Raw genomic sequence first — 23,034 nt, 5'->3', positions numbered from 1 at the left:
CATGGAGTGGCCCTTATTCCTTCTATTATCTGAGAAAGTAAATAGGAAAATTAGTTCTTACCTGTTAATTTTCGTTCCTATAGTAACACGGATCAGTCCAGACAGTGGGTTGAGCCTCCTTTCCAGCAGGTGGCGACAGACTAAAACTTGCAGGATGCCCTCTTTCAGGACAGAGCCTATCCTCTCACCCTTCAGTATAACATATGTCAAAGCATAAAACAATAAACCCAAGAATAGGATCAAGCAAGTAACCAAAAAGCTCAACGGAGCAAACATAGATTAATGTAGAAGCATGGTATACCTATACACTCTTGCATAAACTTGGTATAAAATAACCACCAAGGCTTCCGGTGTAAATGCTCAGTAATCTTGCACCAAGGAAAATATGAAAATCTGCAGACCTGCAAGAAAACAAGCTTCGAGAGGACAGAAGACATACAGGAAAGGGCGTCTGGACTGATCCGTGGTACTACAGGAACGAAAATTAACAGGTAAGAACTAATTTTCCTTTCCTGTACGTACCCGGATCAGTCCAGACAGTGGGATGTACCAAAGCTTCCCTAAACTGGGTGGGACCGAGACAGTCCCGCTCGAAGCACTTGCCGCCCAAAGGAACCGAACACCGGGGTGTGGACATCCAGACGGTAGTGCAGAGCAAAAGTGTGCAGAGGCGTCCAAAGTGGCAGCCCTGCAAATCTCCTGCGGGGAGACAGACTGACTCTCCGCCCACGAAGTAGCCTGAGAATGGGCTTTCAGACCCTCAGGAAGCGGACGACCTAGACAAAGATATGCCGAGGAAATTGCTTCTTTCAACCACCGCGCAATGGTGGTCTTAGAAGCCTGCTTACCCCGGTTGGGACCACTCCAAAGGACGAAAAGATGGTCCGATACACGGAAGTCATTGGTGACTTGAAGATAACGAAGCAAGACTCGCTTGACATCCAGCCGACGGAAGTCGCCCCCAGCCGTACCCGCAATCTCCTCCGGAGAGAACGCGGGGAGTTCTACCGACTGGTTGACGTGAAAGGCGGAGACCACCTTAGGCAAGAAGGAAGGAACTGTCCTGAGAGAGACCCCAAAATCAGAAAAATGCAAGAAGGGCTCCCGACAGGACAGCGCCTGTCGGGAGCCCTTCTTGCTCCCGACAGGCGCTGTCGGGAGCAATACGACGAGCAGAGGAAATAGAGACTAGAAAGACAGTATTAAGAGTAAGAGCCTTGAGCGTAGCATGGCGAAGAGGCTCAAAGGGAGCCGCACAGAGAGCACAAAGGACCAGGTTGAGACTCCAAGATGGACACGTGGCTCGGGAGGGGGGGCGGAGGTGTCTAACACCCCTCAGGAAACGAATCACGTCCGGGTGAGCAGCTAAGGCATGACCATCCACCCGACCCAGGAGAGAGCCGAGTGCAGAGACTTGAACGCGTAAGGAACTGAAGGAGCAACCCTTAGAGAGACCCTTCTGAAGAAAAGAAAGAACCAGAGGGATCGAGGCAGAGCGCGCCGGGACACCCGCCTCCATACATGCGGACTCAAAGACTTTCCAGATGCGCACATAGGCCAGAGAAGTCGACTGCTTCCGGGCTCGCAGCAGGGTGGAGATGACCTCCTCCCTATAACCTATGCGCCTCAAGCGCCGCCGTTCAAAAGGCCGATCGCTAGACAGAAGCGATCGGCCTGGTCGAAAAATACAGGCCCCTGCCGGACGAGACGAGGGAGATGATTGAGGCGCAGGGGCCCGTCCACCACTAGATTGATGAGATCCGCGAACCACAGCCTTCGCGGCCACTCGGGAGCGACGAGAATCACCGGACCCCGGTGGAGTTCGATTCTCCTGAGAATTTTTCCTACCAGAGGCCACGGGGGAAACACGTACAGAAGGACGTCCGCTGGCCAAGGGAGAGCCAGAGCATCCACGCCCTCTGCGCCGTGCTCCCTCCAGCGGCTGAAGAACCGATTGGCCTTGGCATTGCGCAGAGTTGCCATGAGGTCGAGGTGAGGAGGACCCCACCTGTCCACTTTCAGAGCCATGGCCGCGTCCGAGAGCTCCCACTCTCCCGGATCAAGCGACTGCCGGCTGAGGAAGTCGGCTTTAACATTGTCTTTTCCGGCGATGTGAGAGGCTGCAAGGCACTGTAGCTGACGCTCCGCCCAGGAGAAGACGCGGCTGGCTTCTAAGGCTACCAGGGGACTGCGAGTGCCCCCTTGGCGATTGATGTAGGCGACTGTGGTGGAGTTGTCGGACAGGACTCGTACCGCCTTGCCGCGGATCAGGGGAAGGAACTCCTGAAGGTCCAGGCGGACAGCCAAAGTTTCCAGTCAATTGATGTGTCAGTGCGACTGAGTCTGGGACCATGTCCCCTGGGTGGACTGAGAAAGGCAGACCGCACCCCAACAGGCTGGCAACCGTGGTTACTATCGTCCACTGTGGAACTTGAAGACGCATCCCTTGCAGGAGATGAGGAAGAGACAGCCACCACTGTAATTCTTCGGTAGTAGACTCCAAGAACGGAAGGACTAGTGGAACTGCTCCGACACTGGTTGCCAACGAGACAGCAAAGCTTTCTGTAATGGACGCATATGAGCAAAGGCCCAGGGGACCAGATCGATGGTAGAAGCCATGGAGCCCAGGACTTGGAGATAATCCCAGGCTGTCGGGGAAGACAGCGCAATCAGATTCTGGACCTGATCGATCAGCTTGAGGGCTCGCGCCCTAGGTAAGAATACCTTGCCTACTCGGGTGTCGAAGTGTGCTCCCAGAAATTCCAACTCCTGGGAGGGCTGAAGCTTGCTCTTGGAAAAGTTCACTATCCACCCGAGAGAGGCACGGAGCTCTAAGACCCGATTCTACCACCCGCCGGCAAGAGGTCTCCGACTTGGCCCTGATGAGCCAATCGTCCAGATAGGGATGGACGAGAATCCCCTCCCGGCACAAGGCCGCTGCCACTACTACCATGACCTTCATGAAGGTGCGAGGAGCGGTCGCGAGGCCGAAGGGGAGAGCTCGAAACTGGAAGTCCTGGTTGAGAATGTGGAATCGGAGATACTTCTGGTAGTCGCTGTGGATGGGAATATGAAAATATGCCTCTGCGAGATCGAGGGAAGCAAGGAACTCTCCGGGACGGACCGCCGCAATGACCGCCCGCAGGGTTTCCATGCGGAAGTGGGGGATCTTGAGGGCCCGATTGACCCTCTTGAGGTCCAGGAATGGGCGGAAGGATCCGTCCTTTTTGGGCACGGTGAAGTAAATAGAATACTGGTCGGCGCCAATTTCCCCTTTTGGGACTGGGACCACCGCCCCCAGATCCAGAAGCTTGGAGAGAGTCTGGAACACCGCGTCCCTCTTGGCCCGGCCGCAAGGTGAGAACAGAAAGAGATCTGGAAGTTCCCTAACGAGGTCGAAAGCGTACCCGTCTCTGATAATGTCGAGAACCCACTGATCCGACGTGATTTTGACCCATTCCTCGAAAAACAAGAGAGGCGTCCGCCAAGGTAAGAAACCGAGGAATGGGTCGGCTGAACTTCATTGCGTGGCAGGTTTAGCAGTGGTACGCACGGGCTGGCCCTCGCGAAAGGGCCGCCTGCCACGAAAGGACTGCGACCAGGACTGTGCACGAGAAGACCCCCTCGCAGCACCGCCCCGACCGCGAGAGGCGGAGCGACGCTGACCCCTGAAGCAAAAGCGAGAGGTCGCGAAGGACCGAGAAGACTTAGGGCGGTCCTCTGGAAGCTTATGGACCTTGTTGTCAGCCAAGGAGTCCATAAGCTTGTCGAGGTCCTCGCCAAAGAGCATCTTACATTTGAAGGGAAGCGTGCCCAGCCGGGTCTTCGAGGACTGATCAGCCGACCAGGGGCGTAGCCAAAGGAGCCTCCGGGCAGCCACTGCCGAAACCATCGCCTTCGCCTGCACACGGACCAAACTGTAGAGGGGCGTCTCACACGTGATTACCGCCTCCAGACGTTCGGCTTGTTCTGCCTCACCTGGCGGAAGCTCTCGGGCGCAGAGTAACTGTTAGACCAGAGCTTTCCAAAGTGTGTGTCGGGACACATTAGTGTGTCGCCTGTAGTGTGGAGGTGTGTCGCCCGGTCCACAGGGCCGGCGGAAGCAGGGAACTATAGCAGGAAGATCGGCGGGCAGTGGTGGAGCTTACATCACCACGGCCCGAAGAAAAGGGTCACATTCACTCCTCCTCCTTCCTGCCTGTGCAGCCCTGGAAGAAAAACGTTGCCGGAGCCACGTGGGCAGGAAGGAGGAGGAGCATCTGCGTACAGAAGAAGAGCAGCATTAATGGGCCGTTGCGGATCCCACGTCGCGACGGCCCAAGAAGGAGGAAACCCGATAGCAGGGCCGCTGCGGATCCCACGTCGCGGCAGCCCGAGAAGAGGAGGAAACCCGATAGCAGGGCCGCTGCAGATCCCATGTCACGGCCAGGGAAGATCAGGGCCTCTGAAGAGCCCATCCTTCGGCAACCCGTGCAGAGGGACAGCATGTGCCAGTGAGAGCCTGTGCTTGAGCAAGAGAGCATGTAGGAGTGAGAGAGCCTGTGTGTGTGAGTGTGAGACAGCATGTGCACAAGAGAGACAGTATGTATGTATGTATGAGAGAGAGGCATGTGAGAGTGAGAGCTGTGGATGTGTGAGATTGCATGTGAGTGAGAGCCTGTGTGTGAGAATGTGTGAGATAGTGTGTGAGAATGAGAACCTGATTATGTGTTTGAGGGAAGACAGATGGAGAGAAAAGAAATAGAAAAAAAGACCCTGTAAAAGGAATTGGCAAAAAAACAAGAAAGGAAAGCTGGAAAAAAAAGCCTGTGACCAACCGATTAGAAAACTAAGATCAGACAGCAAAGGTAAAAAAAAAAATTACTTTTTAGTGATTGGCACATGTAATCTTTGGGAATGTGCAAGAGTAGCACTTTCTCTATGCCGATCTCACAATGTACGAGATCAGCATGGAGGAAGTGGAAGCCTGCAAATATTTATTATGAGATAGGTTGTGTTGTGAAACATTTTATTTATGTATATATTTAAGGAAACATACATAAATTGTTGAAATACATTTTGTTCGTTTAACCTTTAACTTCTGGTTTGCTGGTAGACTGAATTACTGTGTCACGAAATTATGTTTGTCTAAAAAGTGTGTCACCAACATGAAAAGTTTGGAAAGCTCTGTGTTAGACCCACTGGAGGCCCGCCCACATCATGAGACTGCTACAGCAAGACGCCCGAACCCCGAGGGCTAGGACGTCGAAGATGCGCTTCAGGTGAGCCTCCAGCTTACGATCTTGTGAATCCTTCAAGGCTGTGGAACCTTCCACCGGAATCGTGGTGTGCTTGGCCACTGCAGAAACATAAGAATCCACCGATGGATATCGCAACAACTCCAAGCCCTCTTCCGGGAGGGGATAGAGCTTATCCATCGCACGCCCCACCCGGAGCGCATCCTCAGGAGCCTCCCATTCCCGCAGGATAAGGAGCTTAAGCATGGGGTGGAAGGGAAAGGCCGAGGCCGGAGCCCTCCCAAAACCGGGTTCATATCCTTAGGGAGTGAGGCCATGAGATTATCCATGGAGGGACTTTCCAGGCCCAGCTCCTCCAAAACAAAAGAGAGGAGAGGCTCTAACTCCTCCTTACGAAAAAGACGAAGGGCTATGGGGTCATCCCCCTCTAGAGGGGGGGACATCCGCCAAATCCGAGGAAGCAGCGGGGTCCGAGGACCCGGGAGACACCCGGGGGGGGGGGGGACCCCCGGGACTACTCGCACCCGAACTCGTCCCTGAGGCTCCGCGGCCGGTCCAGTGGTCAACGGTGCTGAACGAGGGATTTTTGGCGGGGAGGGGGCAAGGGGGATGCTTTCATCCAGCTCATGCAGGCTAGCTAGATAAGATTTGTACATGAGGAGGACGAAATCCGCGGAATTTGCAAGGGGGGGGGGGGCGAGGGAAGGTCAGGACCCCCCTCCTGGGGACCCACGGGGGTTAAATTAAAAAAATCCGGCCCCCCAGCCCCAGGGAACACTGAAATCGGCCCCCGATGAAAAATCCAAGATGGCGGCCGTTCCCGGGCTCTGCCGACCCGGGAAAGGTCTAGCCATGCCGGGAGGAGTGGAGCCCCGGGCTAAATTTGCTTGTCCTGCCAGGAGGGACCTTCCCCACCCGGCAGGCAAGCAGTGCAGATGCCCTGCCGTGAAAAACGCGAAGAGGACAGCCCACAAGAAAGACAGGCTGTCAGCCGGGACATAGCTAAACCTCGGCTGAAGAAAAAAAAGTTGAAAAAAAGCTTGATTGACAGCCTGCACAGCAGGAGAGAGCAGGCGGGAAACCTGCTGCCTTCTGCTTCTCTGACTGCCGGTTCTAGCCCTACTCTGACCAGAAAAAAATAAAAAAGCTGGTCAACTGCTGCAAATAAGTTAGCGGTAGGTGAGTACCTGCAACTTATTGAAAGTTTAACACCTTTTACCTCCCTTTTTTTTTTTTTTTTTTTTTTTTTACTGAGCGCAGCAGCAGGTTCAAAACCCTCTCGGCTGCCAGAGGGGGAACGAGGCCCAGAGAGCGTCGGTCCCCACACCTGGAAGTGTCCACGGATTCAGGACTATGCAGGGAACCCCCTCCTGCAAAAGGGGACAAGCCCCCCTGAGCCGGGCAAGAGCTGGGAGACGGTCTCCCACACAAAAAATAGAAAAGCACTAAAGGAGGCAGAAATTTCCTTCAGAGATCCTTTTTTTTTTTTTTTTAAAACAAGAACCAAAAGAAGTACTTGCTTGAGCCTAAAGAGAAAGAAGAGGCTGACTAGCCTACAGCAGAGAACCAAAGGGGAGATGCTGCACCTGCTGGAGACAGACGAATACTGAAGGGTGAGAGGATAGGCTCTGTCCTGATATAGGGCATCCTGCAAGTTTTAGTCTGTCTCCACCTGCTGGAAAGGAGGCTCAACCCACTGTCTGGACTGATCCGGGTACGTACAGGAAAACCGATTTACATTAACTTGTTCACGTCCTTTCATGATTTTGTTCACCTCTATCATATCCATGTGAGAGTACTGCTCACAAATGTTAACAGAATGCTATAAAACCATGGCATATCTTTGGTTACTGTTTTCACAAAGCTATAAACTGCAGAACCAACAGTATTCAAAAAGTCAAAGTCAAGTACATTAAACATTCATGTGGTAGGTCCAAAACTCAGATTTTCTCCATGTTGGGCACCCAGCTCAAAGGAACACAAGAAACTGGATTTTCTGAAGACTCTGGTGGGCTCTTGGCTTAGAAAAGCATCAGAGGGCAGTTTGTTTATAATTAAGGGCAGCTCCTAGACCAGAAGTAAAGGCAAGTATTGGACCCAAATTCTCACCAGAGTAGGTTCTTGTCCTAGACAAAGAGCTCAAAGGGGCTGAATTTTCACCCAGCAAGAAACGAAGACGAATGACTAGATGAGCATTTGAAACAGATTTCTTTTGTGCTGAGTATTTTGAAACAGTGCAGAAGACATTTCAAAGAGTTTTACTAAAATACTTATCCCATGATGTTTAGTGAACTGTATATCATATATTCCTATGTCAATTCTAGCTAGAGAATAAAAAAAATTCTATAGTAATAGTATTAAAATAAACAAGCAAATTAGTTATTCCGAAGACTGTCAATCACTTTTTTCTGCAAGATGAAAGGTATGGAAACTTTACTACATACTCACCACTGAAATACATTGCACTTTTCAAGCATTTTCACTCCATGAGGGTGGCAGGAAAGTGCACCAATAAACAGGAAGTAGTGCTGACTAAGTGTGTTTAGTAATCCATTGTTCTGAAGGCTGCGCTCAGATTTCATTCCAGAAGAGTAATTTAGCCATTGCACTATATCTTTGACTAGATCTTCCAGGTAACTTTGTCCATCCTGATCAACAGGGGAAAAAAAACCAATTATTTATGATGAGTGGAATGAACACTAATACTTTTAAATACTCTGCTTCAAGTTCATAAAAATAAAGTTATTTTAACTCAGGTTAGGTCATCAAAATGTGCTGATTGTATTTCGCTGGGGTTCAATTTTGCTTAAAAGACATCTATGACTCCCTTGCATAAAGCTAAGTTACTTACCTGTAATGCAAGTTCTCTGATGGACAGTAGGATGTCAGTTCTCAAATGTGGATGGCAGTTCTCACTTGTGGGTGACATCATCCGACTGAGCCCAGCACGGAATTTTGATTTCAAAGCTTCTAGAGGCTTTGAGCATGTGCAGCCCTAGCTACCTCCCTGCCTCCCAGGCAAGGCTCCTCAGCTCATAATAAAGTTAAGACTTGGAAAAATCAACTCCAAGGGAAGGCAGGAGGGATTTTGAGAGGACAGACAACCTGCTATCCATTGGAGAACCAATGTTACAGGTAACTTCACTTTCTCTCAGGACAAGCAGGATGGCAGTCTTCACATGTGGGGACTCCCAAGCTACATGCGGCTTCAAACAAAAGGTAAAAACTAAGCAGTGCCAAAGGCACTACTGTTTTGAGTGGCATCTTTATTTCCTCTTTTTTTGTGGTATTATGACCAATAATGGGCACTAGGAGGGAACAGAGCTGGGCACTACATCTCCAAGACTTCGTAGGACAGATTTAGTTTCATGACAGGAACCCCTAACAAAACAGGAGTGCATTGTGAATGAGGGGACAAAATCACAGTTCACCACTTCAAATCTGACACAGTTAAAAACTCCAACTCAGTGAGCTTTGACATGCCCCACTAGACCCAAGTTCTCCTGGGTGAGAGAAAGGGCACAATTCACTAATAAAAGAAAATAAAGCTTTTGGCTATCATCCAGCTTTTTTGGTGTCAAGAAGAAACTCTCAGTATCTAGGGCTTTAGAACCCTCCAGATGGAAGGCAGTAGATTACTTGCATCTGAAGAGTAACATATTGCTTTTGTAAAATTATGCACGATGCTAGTCAGTGACTAGAAGCATGTATAAAAGCAATTGGAAAAAAATTTGAAGGCACCAGGGTCTGTACCAGAAAGACCTCATCTGCTGAGTGGGGTCTAACAAGCATGCAGAGGTTCAAAAGAGCTTCTAACAACTGGGTGAGCATCTTGCTGAGATACCACGACGAGGTGGAAGGCTCAGTGGTAAGCTTCAATTAAAGCCCACCCAATATAAGGCATACAACTTAGGCTGTGTGGAGATGGTTTGTGAGAAACCCCACCCAAGTGAAATTGAACCACATCAGTTATACAAAAGGCAGTTAAACTGGGTTTTTGTGAAACAGGGGAAAAAGTTCTAAGACCCACCTGCCCCGGCCGCGTCCAGTCTCCGGTGCAGCCCCAGTCCTGTCCCCTCCTCCCGAAGCAAAAAAAAAAAAAAAAAACCCCGAAAAAAAAGTAGCAAGAGAGCGAGGGGAGAGACGGGCAATCCTACGCTCGGGCCTGCCAGTCCCTTGTTCTCTCCTCCCGAAGCAGGAGGAGAAGGGATTAGCAGGCTCGAGCCTAGGATTGCCCGGTCGTCGTCGCTGATGTCCGGAGGGGGGGCGCTGCAAAAGTAAGTCGCTTCGTCGCTTTAAACTGCCCCCCACTCCTCCCGGAGCAAGGCTGCTTTTCGCGCCCTGCTTCGGGAGGAGAGGAGAAGGGACTAGCAGGCCCGAGCCTAGGATTGCCCATCTCTCCCCTCGCTCTCTTGCTACTTTTTCGGTGTGTTTTTTTTTGTTTCGGGAGGAGGGGACAGGACTGGGGCTGCACCAGAGACCGGACGCGGCCAGGGCAGGTGAGCGGGGGCTGGGGGAAAGTTTGCCGAGCATCGGAGAACATAACTGTCCACTTCCTGGTACCTGTCATTTCAAATGTCATTTGAAATGACATTTGAAATGACAGATACCAGCGTGGCCGTGAAGTGTTAGGCCCGCGCACCCAGGATACTGTATAGGCGCTCTATACAGTAAAATGGGTTGCGCGGGCCTAACCTTCGCCTAACGCTGCGCAGACGCAGCATGCATTTGCATGCAATTTGAAGAGAGTATCGAGCGGTAGGTGAAGAGAACTGTGCGGGCGGGGAACGAGGGTGCGCCTGGCACTGCCGCACTGTTTCTATCGCGGCATAACTGTATCGACCTGTTAGTTAAACAAACTTTTTTACTTAACTTTTTTTTTACTTAGCTGGACACAAGAAGCTTTAGTGCTTCCTGTCTCCTGGCTGAGCACAGCCCACAAAGGATCTGATTGAACCCTGCTGGCTCTATGAGTCAGCAGACCCCAAGCCAGTTTCAGCAGGACTCTTTCTGGAAATTGTGTCTTTTGCTTTAAATGACTCCACAGCAAATTTATGTCCCAATATTAATATCTAGACAGAGATTATTAGTGATAGCTATATCCAAATAAAGAGAGGGATTATAGTGAAGCAGAATCTGATTAGATCTAGAAGGGTTTTTTTTAATCTTAAATAACCCACAGCAAATTAATACACAATATCAATATCTAGAAAGAGAGATTATAATGAAAGTACAGACAGCAATATATTATTCACAGAAGCCCTCTAAAAATAATTATATAAATAAAAATGTTAAATAGTTTGGACAAAATCGCTAATCTCAGAAACCACTGAACCGATTGCTTTCAAATTTGGACACAACCTTCATTTCGCATACAGGAAGGTTCTTCTGTACTTACATTACAGATATGTCACACCTGTGACAGGTAAAATAGGTTTAAAAATTGTTTTGAGAAAACAGCGACATCTGCTGGACGTAAGCGCCATCTGTTACACCTTACACTAACACACGCTACACTAATCATTTCGCCAGTCCAGGTCCACGTTTCACTTCCATTTTAACACATTCACGCACTTTTTTCGCCGGAAGATAACTGTTTCCTTTACAGATAAAATACACCCACCATCCTCCTCACACCCCCCACACACATGCCAAATTGATTTACTTCCCAGGCCCTCACAACACACACAAAACCTGACAGAAGTCCGAAAGGCTCCAGCGGGGGGCCAGGACTGGTCCGGGACACATCTCCTGCACTACGGCCGTCGGCTGCCAGCAATCAACATGGCGCCAACGGTCCTTTCCCTTACTATGCCACTTGGGGACAGTAGCCCATGTGACATAGTAAGGGTGAGGGCCCCTCGGCACCATTTTCAGGACTGGCAGCCGGCGGACCTTTGCCCTTACTATGTCAGAGGACCTACCGCTGCCATTGCTCCACCCCACTGACATAGTAAGGGCAAAGGGCCGTCTGAACCCGTTTCAGTGCTCGCAGCCGACAGACCAACGCCAATACATCGCTCCCGGACCGCTCCTGAACGCCCGCTCCACTGACATTTTTATCAGGTCTTGGCGGGTCTGGAGGGTGGTAATGAATTTATTGCAAACATCTTGGGGAGGGGTCACGAGGGGGGGGCAGGTTTCATTCATTCAGCAACTCTGGGGGGCAGGGGGTGGGCTACTGTTTTTTGCAGGGCTGGGAAGGGAGGGGCAGGAGAGTGTGGGGTGGTTAGTTTAAGAGAACTTTTCTCATAGGATTGTTTTTTTGGGGGGGAAGGGGGAGGTTCACACACAAATACATACACTAAACTTGCACGATCTAATTTGGAAGTGCAAATTTGGTTAGGCACTCCCCTATTTGGCTACATAACGCACACAGACGCCCAGGGACAGACCACATGTAGCACCAACAATTTTAATTTCCCAGGTCTTGGGAGGGGGCAGGAGGGTGGGGGGTTATTATTTGATTTAAAGGGTTGGGATTGGGGGGGGGGGGTTCCCACAGAAATAGAAAGACAAAGGTTTCTGATCTGAAGGGTAGGCAGTAGGCGGGGGGGAGGTGACAGTGAGGGGAGGGAGAATGAGGGGGGAGGTGAGTGTGAGGGGAGAGAGTTGGAGTGGGGACAGGGGAGGGAAGGGGGGGGTGAGTGACCAAGGGGGAGGAGGATGAGTGACTGAGGTAAATGAGCAAGGGGAAGGGGGAGGGAGGGTAAAGAACCTGACTCTGCCACTGCAACGCGTGGCCGGGTACCGCTAATAGATTAATAAACAGTTTGTTCTTAACTGAACACTGGAACAGTCTATCTCCTGGCTGAGCACAGCCCACAATGGATCTGATTGAACCCTGCTGGCTCTATGAGTCAGCAGCCCCCAAGCTAGTTTCAGCAGGACGCTTTCTGGAAATTGTGTCTTTTGCTTTAAATGACCCCACAGCAAATTTATGCCCCAATATTAATATCTAATTATTAGTGATAGCTATATCCAAATAAAGAGAGGGATAATAGTGAAGCAGAATCTGATTAGATCTAGAAGGTTTTTTTTGTTGTTGTTTTTTTGAATCTTAAATAACCCACAGCAAATTAATACACAATATCAATATCTAGAAAGAGAGAGAGATTATAATGAAAGCACAGACAGCAATATATTATTCACAGAAGCCCTCTGGCTGGATCCCAGGGCAGACTGTGCAGTCTGGGGTGCTGCTGCCTCCCTTCAACTTCTGAATTTTTGCTGCTCTCTGCCTGCATGCCCTCGGGGACAAGCGGCTGCAGTTCCTGCAGTTGGCCAGGCCCCAGGCAGACATATGTGTCCACCTGTAATGGACATAATCTTGTCACACTGGCAAGATTTGAATCCAGATGGTCTTGGCATTTTGACTTCGTTGTTTTGGGTCCACAAGGGGTTAATTCCTGTAGTTCCAACAATGTAGCAGTGAGAGATAGGGAGCTCGGCATGCAGCCTGCAACGCGGAAAGAACAAGACTGAGGTAGACTGGGAACCACATGGTGATATGTATCAGGCAAGCACACAGAGCTCAACTCTGTGTGTTTTTTGGAGCTCCGCCACCTAGAGGACCGGAGGGACATCCCCAAATATAATGGCTAATTCAACTTGCTTAGCTGCAGAAAATCCATGTTCAGCTCTGGAGACCATATCTCAAAAAAGGATAGACACAGGATGGAAGTAATTGGTCCAGAGAAAGGTAACCAAAATAGTGTGGGGTCTGCAATGGAAGACCTATGAGAAAAAACTGGGGAACCCAATAAGTATATTATGGAAGCCAGGAGGGATGCAGAAATAAGCTAAAGACTTTCAAATAACGGAAACAGATTAATGATACACGGCTGAGGAAGGGATATGATAGAGGTCTTTAAGATCATGAGATGTCTTGAACGAGTAGATGTGACTCGGTTATTTTCACTTTTGAATAATAGAAGGACTAGGGGACATTCCATTAAGTTAGCAAGTAGCACATTTAAGACTAATCTGAGAAAATTCTTTTTCACTCAACGCACAATAAAGCTCTGGAATTTGTTGCCAGAGGATGTGATTAGTGCAGTTAGTGTAGCTGGGTTCAAAAAAGGTTTGGATAAGTTCTTGGAGGAGAAGTACATTAATGGCTATTAATCAATTTTAATTAGGGAATAGCCACTGCTATTGATTGTATCAGTAGCATGGGATCTTCTTAGTGTTTGGGTATTTGCCAGGTTCTTGTGGCCTGGTTTTGACCTCTGTTGGAAACAGGATGCTGGGCTTGATGGACCCTTGGTCTGACCCAGCATGGCAATTTCTTATGTTTTTAAAAATCAAATATTCTCCGATATAAAGGAAGCAGATCTAGGGGTCATGATAAAACTACAGGGGGCATGATTCAGGACTGTCAGAAATACTTCTTCACAAAAAGTGTGGTGGATGCATAGAATGCCCTCTCTGAACAGATGGTGAAGACAAGAACGGAAATGGAATTCAAAGAGCACTGTGGATCCCTAGAGGCTAGAAGATGGAAATAAAGAAATGGGGTGACCTATGTTAAAATTAAGTGTAACATTTCTCCATGGGAGGAACCTGCATGGAACACACAATACCCTAAGTAACTTACTGGGCAGATTAGATGGACCATTTTGGTCTTTATATCTACCTATAAACACCAGTTTTTCGTTCAATGTTATCACTCCCCTGTTTCCTGTAAACCAGCATGATGTGATTTTATCATGAATGCCGGTATAAAAAAAGCTTTAAATAAATAAATAAATAAATAAATCTACAGACATTTACTATGTTAATATGAACTGTGACCGGTGTGTTCTGCAGAACAGATTGAAAGGGCCTCTGCAAGGATGTATGGTGTAGATTTGAGACAGGAGCCATGCTCTCTAACATTTAGGAAAAGACTAAAAACTTGGCTTTTCAAAAAAGCATTTCCAAGCCTTGAATAATTCCTCCATTAAATAGCACAAACTCTTATCCAATAACTGGACCAAATACAATTCAATCAACCTTAAATTGACAATCATCAATACCTGCTGAACTTTTATCATAACACTGTCGTATTTATGCATTTGGTTATTTATGTTCCGTTCCATAGTGAGGTATTGCCACAGTTTCTCACATATTCTTATTTACTCACTATGCTACTCTATTACATTAATAGACTGAAATGTTAATATTGCTCTGTGCAATCTCTCCCCTTTTCCAGCTCCAAGTTGATTTCCCTGATTTATTGTAACTTTCTCAATTCCTATATCTGATTCACGATATTTAAAGTTCAAGGTTCTTTTTGAGAACATTGTTTTACGTTATGTTATGTTTTACACACTTTGTTAATTGTAAACCGGGTTGATGTGATGCCTGTCATGAAACTCGGTATAACAAAAACAATAAATAAATAAATAAAATAAATAAATTCATGCCCAGTGAGGCACAGTCAAAGTTCTACAAACTTTGACATACAAGTTCTGGGCCACACTTCCACTGGATGATGTCAATCACATGTGAGGATTACCAACTTGCTTGTCACTGGAGAACTTATTTTGCTATTTTTTTTGTTGTTTTTGCACCCATGATTCTTCCTTCTGTTGCTGGTAATGGTTAAAATACTCTGTTGCACCATACCTTCTGCTTTATCCCACTTACTGCGTCTTGGGCTATTTTTGCCAATATTGGTGAGGCTCTCTCATAGTATTGGTTATGATGGCTAATAAAACTATGTTGGTAACTGTTGTCATGGATTATTGCGAATGTTTTGTTGACCTCATCTAGCATTTATTACTAAGGAGAAATTACTACTTACCTGATTATTTCCTTTTATTTAATGAGGACAGGTTAATCCTCACCAGTGGCTTCTGCACTGCTACTAGCAGATGGAGACAAAGCAAAGCTGATGTCATGGTATATATACCCCTGCACAGACATCAGCCCGCCAGTATTCTCTGCAAAAGCCAACCATGGACAACTAAAGAATACATGATCATAACCATTAAGACAACCATTTAAACAAACAGTTAACAGAAAAAATTGAGGTCAGACAAGAAGTGTAATATTCTTAATCTAGGAACTGGATCTGACACTTACCAGTAATCCCTGGAAACACAGCCTTTCAGGAGGACAATAGCATCACCATTCAGCAGCCAAGGGCAGAAAGGTAGATTAAACTGTCTTCATTAAAGAAAAGGAAATTATTAGGTAAGTAGTAATTTCTCCTTTCTTAGCATTCAGAAAGGTTAGTCCACACCAGTGGGATGTACCAAAGCTACTCCCAAACAGGGCGGGAGGCTGCCCACGTCCGATCAACACTTCACAAGCGAAAGCTATGTCCTCCTGGGCTTGCATATCCAGGTGATAATGCTTGGAAGTTGCGTAAGAAAAACCATGTTGCATAACGACAAATCTCAACAGGAGACAACCATCTAATCTCCGCCCAAGACACTGCCTGAGCCCTAGTGGAATGAGTGCTAACCTGACTAAGAAACAGCTACTCGGCATCCACATATGCAGCCGTGATAATATTCTTAATCCAGTGGGCTATCATAGTCTGCGACACCAATTCACCCTGTTTATTCCCACCGTGGAGTATAAACAGTCGGCCCTTCTTCTAGAGAGGTTAAGAAACCTCCAATACCTCATGATATGCCGTAACAAGCGATATTCATCCATCCCGCTCTCTCTCTCTCTGCCCACAGATGGCAGGGAATTGATTGATTCAAGTGAAAATCCATGACTACCTTGACCAAAAGCCAGAACAGTTCACATCTGGACCACACCCAGAGTCACTCACAGAAACAATTCCCGGCAACACAGAATCTTCAGTTTGGAAACCTCACATGCAGGACATCGCCTGCTAGTAAGTAACCTCAGGAAGAGGCTATGCAGTGGTCGAAAGGTGGGACCCGCCAGAAATCCAGAAAAAGATTAAGACTCCACAAGGACACCGGAAACTGCAAGGGGGGATGAAGATGCTTCACCCCTTTCAAGGACCGGGCCATAACTGGATGGGCTGACAAGTATTCACTATACATGTGACCTCAAACAAGCAAGAGCTGCCACCCGTACCTTCAAGGAATTAAGGGCCAAGTCAAACAACCCATCCGGCAAAAACCCAAACCGAGCTGAATTCTAACCGAATGAGGATGAATCCCCTCGCTCCTCACACCAAGGCTCAAACTCTTGACGAACACAAACATAGGCTAAGGAAGAGAATAACTTTCGCGCTCAAAGCAAGATGGAACTCACAGCAATGGACTAGCCATGCTTCAGCAACCGAGCTTTCTCAAAAAACAAACTGTAAGACAAAAATAAAGTCCAATCTTCGAGAAGAACAGGCCCCTGCCGTAGCAGATCCCTGTGGACCGGTAATCGGAGAGGAGAGTCTACCAGAAGCCTCCGCAGATCTGCATACAACAGCCTCCTGGGCCAATGTATTGCCACCGGAAGTACCAACCCTTGTGTCTCTCTTGACCCTCCAAATCATTCTGCCCAATATGGGCCATGGGAAAAAGGCATATAGAAGCTGGGCTTCCGGCCATTCCTATATGAGGGGATTAATGCCCAAAAACTTCAGATCTCTCCTGCAACTGAAGAAGCGAGGAACCTTCGCAATATGTGATGTCACCAGCAAGCCTAGAAATGGTAGGTCCCAGCAGCCCACCATGAGCTGGAATGCTTCATTGTACAATTCCCTTTCTCCTGAATCCAGACTCTGTCTGCTAAGAAAGTCAGCTCTTACATTGTCTATTTTTGCAATGTGTAAGGCTGAGACCACCTGAAAATGTACTTCCGCCCTTTCCATGAGTTGGGCTATTTCCTGCAACACTTGCTGGCTCTTGGCTCCTCCTAGTTATTGATGTAAGCCACCATCATTGCATTGTCCAACATCATTCGGACAGCTCAACCCTGCAAGCGGTCAACAAATCGCAAGCATGTCAGCCGAATGGCTTGGGCTTCCAGCCAGTTGATCCTCCAGAGGATCTCCTCTGTTCTCCAATGCCCCAGACTATCAAACCTGGAGGCTTGAATCTATCATGTGTAGTAGCAAGCCCATTCATTAGATAAATCTGCTTGCAATCACCACTGTAGTCAGATGCTGAACTCTACCGGTAACTAAAATTGAATCAAATAATCCTGAGACTGTGGACTCCAATGTCTAAGCAGTGTGTGCTGAAGAGGATGCAAATGTGCCCTTGCCCATGGAACCACCTCTGAAGTGACTGCCATCAACCCGCGAACCTGTAGATAAGATCACACCGTCGGGCGTATTGTTTGTCAATAGTCACACCTGTGCCATGAGTTCTGAATGTGGAACCCTGATAGAGACACCTGTCTTGCTTCATGTCGAAAACAAACACCTACATACTCCAGTGTCTAGGATGGCTGCAGATTGCTCTTGGTCAAGTTCACCACCCAACCGAGTTCCTGCAGCAAGGAGATCACCTTGTGTGGGGCCTGAAAATTCTCTTTCATGGCTCTCTGCCAGAATTAGCCAATCATGAAAGTACAGGTGGATCAGAATGCCATCTTTTCTCAACACTGCCGCTACCAACACCATGACCTTAGAGAAGGTTTTGGGTGCAGTGTCAAAACTGAAGGGTAGCACTCAAAAACTGATGTCATCTCAAAACAGCAAAATGCAGAAAACCGTTGATGCTCCAGCCGGATGGGAATATGCAGATACGCCTCTGACAATCCAGAAATTTAAGAAATTCCCCCAATTATACTGCCATTATCAGCAAGCATAAGGTTTCCATGCAGGAATGAGACACTTGCAAAAGTCTGTTAACCCCTTGAAATCCAGATGGGGCCGAAGGAACTGCCCCGTCTCAGGTACAATGAAATTGGAATATCGACCTGTATTATCTTGCAACATGGGCACTGGGATCACAGCCTGCAGGCTGAGAAGTCCTAACAGCATACACTCCACTGTCACTTCTGTGGAGAGCTTCAGGAAGACACCATGAAGACATCCCAAGGAATGCTGAGGAACTCCAGAACATAGCCATCTCTTATCACCTCCAGACCCCACTAGTCTGACGTGATCTCAATCCACCTCCGTTAAAAAGGAGACACAAGCGATCCCCTTTTCCCTGCTCCTGGGAGTGGGTCGGCACAACCTCAATGAGGGGTTTGGAGGGGGCACTGCCACTCGAGTCCATGCCCTGTCTGGGCTGCCTGGGACCTACCCAAAGTTAAGCCCTATGAGAAGTTGCTCCTCTGTAGGGTCTAAAAAAGCAGCAAGGAAGGTTGCTTAATAAAGCCGAGAGAGCAAAAGTACACAATAAGCAACCAAATGTCCGATCTTATACAACTTTATTGTGTAGAAACAATGTATGCAAATGAGCCCGACTCCAGCCGAGTTTCGCCCTCTTTCAATAGGGCTGCATCAGGGGCTAAAAACATACAATAAATAACAATAAATAATATGAAAATGAATAAAACCAATAAAAACATATAATAAACAAACATTTAAAATGAACATATAAAATGATACATATAAAATGGTAACATGGATATGTGTGGTGTAAGTATGGAAACCAACATAAAAAATATAAAACAAATATATAAATTAAGATCATAAAATCTGCACAGTAAAATTAACAAGCAGCAGTTAAAAATGTAAACAGTATGTAAAAAATGAAATGTATGTAAAAAAGTGAATATTGCCTTAATCACTATGGCTCGTTACGAGTAACATTGGCTACATAAGTGTATAAAAATATCATTATTTAATTAAAAACACTGATAAATAAAATAAAGCTCACCACATCTGTAAAATGTGTTGGAAAAAGAAGACAGAGAAAATTAAGTGAAAAGCTTAAAATGCTTATTATTTGCCTGTATAGATATTCTATCCTCATCAATGTTGTATATATGAACAAAGGGCATTGCCTACGGGATTAATATAAAAGTATAAAGTCAATTGCGGAGAACAATATCATATAAACATAACTGAATCTAATGGCATCTGTAGTGATATTAAGATGCCATTAGATTCTGGCAGTTACCGAAGTTATATTAATATTTAAGGTTCCTGCATGCCATGGCATGTTCAATTATGTTTATATGATATTGTTCTCCGCAATTGACTTTATACTTTTATATTAATCCCGTAGGCAATGCCCTTTGTTCATATATACAACATTGATGAGGATACAATATCTAAGAACATAAGAAAATGCCATACTGGGTCAGACCAAGGGTCCATCAAGCCCAGCATCCTGTTTCCAACAGTGGCCAATCCAGGCCATAAGAACCTGGCAAGTACCAAAAACTAAGTCTATTCCATGTAACCACTGCTAATGGCAGTGGCTATTCTCTAAGTGAACTTAATAGCAGGTAATGGACTTCTCCTCCAAGAACTTATCCAATCCTTTTTTAAACACAGCTATACTAACTGCACGAACTACATTCTCTGGCAACAAATTCCAGAGTTTAATTGTGCGTTGAGTAAAAAAGAACTTTCTCTGATTAGTTTTAAATGTGCCCCATGCTAACTTCATGGAGTGCCCCCTAGTCTTTCTACTATCCGAAAGAGTAAATAACCGATTCACATCTACCCGTTCTAGACCTCTCATGATTTTAAACACCTCTATCATATCCCCCCTCAGTCGTCTCTTCTCCAAGCTGAAAAGTCCTAACCTCTTTATTCTTTCCTCATAGGGGAGTTGTTCCATTCCCCTTATCATTTTGGTAGCCCTTTTCTCTGTACCTTCTCCATCGCAATTATATCTTTTTGAGATGCGGCGACCAGAATTGTACACAGTATTCAAGGTGCGGTCTCACCATGGAGCGATACAGAGGCATTATGACATTTTCCGTTTTATTCATCATTCCTTTTCTAATAATTCCCAACATTCTGTTTGCTTTTTTGACTGCCGCAGCACACTGCACCGACAATTTCAATGTGTTATCCACTATGACACCTAGATCTCTTTCTTGGGTTGTAGCACCTAATATGGAACCCAACATTGTGTAATTATAGCATGGGTTATTTTTCCCTATATGCATCACCTTGCACTTATCCACATTAAATTTCATCTGCCATTTGGATGCCCAATTTTCCAGTCTCACAAGGTCTTCCTGCAATTTATCACAATCTGCTTGTGATTTAACTACTCTGAACAATTTTGTGTCATCTGCAAATTTGATTATCTCACTCGTCGTATTTCTTTCCAGATCATTTATAAATATATTGAACAGTAAGGGTCCCAATACAGATCCCTGAGGCACTCCACTGTCCACTCCCTTCCACTGAGAAAATTGCCCATTTAATCCTACTCTCTGTTTCCTGTCTTTTAGCCAGTTTGCAATCCACGAAAGGACATCGCCACCTATCCCATGACTTTTTACTTTTCCTAGAAGCTTCTCATGAGGAACTTTGTCAAACGCCTTCTGAAAATCCAAGTATACTATATCTACCGGTTCACCTTTATCCACATGTTTATTAACTCCTTCAAAAAAGTGAAGCAGATTTGTGAGGCAAGACTTGCCCTGGGTAAAGCCATGCTGACTTTGTTCCATTAAACCATGTCTTTCTATATGTTCTGTGATTTTGATGTTTAGAACACTTTCCACTATTTTTCCATATCTATATATGCACTATTTCCACTATTTTTCCATATCTATATATGCAAATAATAAGCATTTTAAGCTTTTCACTTAATTTTCTCTGTCTTCTTTTTCCAACACATTTTACAGACATGGTGAGCTTTATTTTATTTATCAATGTTTTTAATTAAATAATGATATTTTTATACACTTATGTAGCCAATGTCACTCGTTGTAACGAGCCATAGTGATTAAGGCAATATTCACTTTTTTACATACATTTCATTTTTTACATACTGTTTACATTTTTAACTGCTGCTTAATTTTACTGTGCAGATTTTATGATCTTAGTTTATATATTTGTTTCATATTTTTTATGTTGGTTTCCATACTTACACCACACATATCCATGTTACCATTTTATATGTATCATTTTATATGTTCATTTTAAATGTTTGTTTATTATATGTTTTTATTAGTTTTATTCATTTTCATATTATTTATTGTTATTTATTGTATGTTTTTAGCCCCTGATGTAGCCCTATTGAAAGAGGGCGAAACTCGGCTGGAGTCGGGCTCATTTGCATACATTGTTTCTACACAATAAAGTTGTATAAGATCGAACATTTGGTTGCTTATTGTGTACTTTTGCCCTCTGTAGGGTCTAAAATGTTTGAAAACACCTAGCACGACGTATCTTGCCGAACAAGTGTGGTTCCTGCTTTTAATCCTCTGGTAACCGAGGAACCTGGTGTTACGACCATGGCTGCTATGCAGCCGCCTCACCACCAGAGGACCCCCACGAGCATGTTCTTCTGGCTGGCCCACTCCTTCCTTCCTGTCTACTCTATACCCCAGACTTTCCTTTATAATCCTGTCTAGCAGTTCCATCAGTGCTTCAGCATCGAGCTCGTCTGGGCTCCCTGCTCTAGCCTTCCTTGCTTGCTGTGTGTGGCCTACAGGCCTTCTGACCTGCCTTGCCTTGCTTACTGTGTATGTGTGGCCTACGGGCCTTCTGACCTGACTTGCCTTGCTTACTGTGTGTGTGGCCTTCGGCCCTCTGCCTACGGTGTGTGTGTGGCCTACGGGCCTTCTGACCTGCCTTGCCTTACTTACTGTGTGTGTGGCCTACGGCCCCTGCCTACTGTGTGTGTGTGGCCTACGGGCCCTCTGCCTACTGTGTGTGTGTGGCCTACGGGCCCTCTGCCTGCCGTCTGTGTGTGGCCTACGGGCCCTCTGCCTACTGTGTGTGTGTGGCCTACGGGCCCTCTGCCTGCCGTCTGTGTGTGGCCTACGGGCCCTCTGCCTGCCGTCTGTGGCCTACAGGCTTTCTGCCTGCTGTGTGTGTGTGTGGCCTACGGCTCCTTAGTCTGCTGTCTGTAGCCTTCGGCCTTTGCCCCGCTCTGCTGCCTTCGGGCTTATGTGTTTCATGTTCAATGTTAGTGCTGTCCTGGTTTGTCTGTATAGTTCTCTGTCAGTCTTGTTTCCTCAAATCAGTCACTTATACCTCCAGCCATTATCACTCTTACCTGCACGCTTCCTGAATTCATCCTTACCAGCACCCAGTTCCAGTTTCCTGTACACCTTTACCTACATTCACGTTCACACATACCTCCATGCTGTTCCAGTATTCAAGTTCACCCTTACCATCATGCATCTGGTATCAGGTATCCCCAGCCAGTATTAGACTCAGTCTGCCTATTCCACCTTCCCACTTGCCTATAGGGTTCACTCATTCCTGCCTGCACCAGCCAGCATCTAGACTCTTCTGCAGTCCTGCCTTTCTCCACCCTGAGACATCCCTGTTAGTGGTGTTCATGACTCCTGGCCTGAGCCCATTCGTAACACCTGGGACTCACCTCACTTATTGACCATTTTTTTTCTCACTCCCAAACCAGAGTGATCCTTAAAAGGCCATGTCGTAAGATTAGGATTGTCTTGGCATCAATCTGTCAGCCATAGCTGACTCTCAACCCTGCTTAGCTTTCGAGATCAGATGAGATTGCGCTCAGTAAGGGTGGTAAGGCCGTAGGGCACTGCCCTGAATTTCAACCAGACTCATCTACTTCCTGAGAGAGAGCAAGCAAGAGCGATCCACCAGGGAGCCACAAGAAGCCACCTGCAATTCATTGCCACCGCCTCGAGGAATGCTTAAGGATAGCCTCAAGTCTCCTATCTTGCACCTCCTTTAAGCTTCTCCCCCTACCACAGGGATAGTCGCCCGCTTAGTGACTGCACACACCAGCACATCCACTTTCAG

At 46.7% G+C, this 23,034-nt stretch overlaps 1 protein-coding gene across 1 annotated transcript in view; it reads right to left on the bottom strand.

The window, feature by feature from the left end:
- RICTOR (RPTOR independent companion of MTOR complex 2) overlaps positions 1 to 23,034 on the bottom strand; it is a 663,554-nt gene that overhangs the window by 344,532 nt on the left and 295,988 nt on the right. Inside the window, 1 exon segment of the mRNA XM_029578377.1 lies at positions 7,686 to 7,885. Coding sequence (XP_029434237.1) covers positions 7,686 to 7,885 — 200 coding nt within the window.

Source organism: Rhinatrema bivittatum, chromosome 1, assembly GCF_901001135.1.
Source record: "Rhinatrema bivittatum chromosome 1, aRhiBiv1.1, whole genome shotgun sequence".
Lineage (NCBI taxonomy): Eukaryota > Metazoa > Chordata > Amphibia > Gymnophiona > Rhinatrematidae > Rhinatrema > Rhinatrema bivittatum.
Note: the sequence above shows the minus strand (reverse complement) of the source record. Positions and strands in the feature narration are given on the sequence as shown.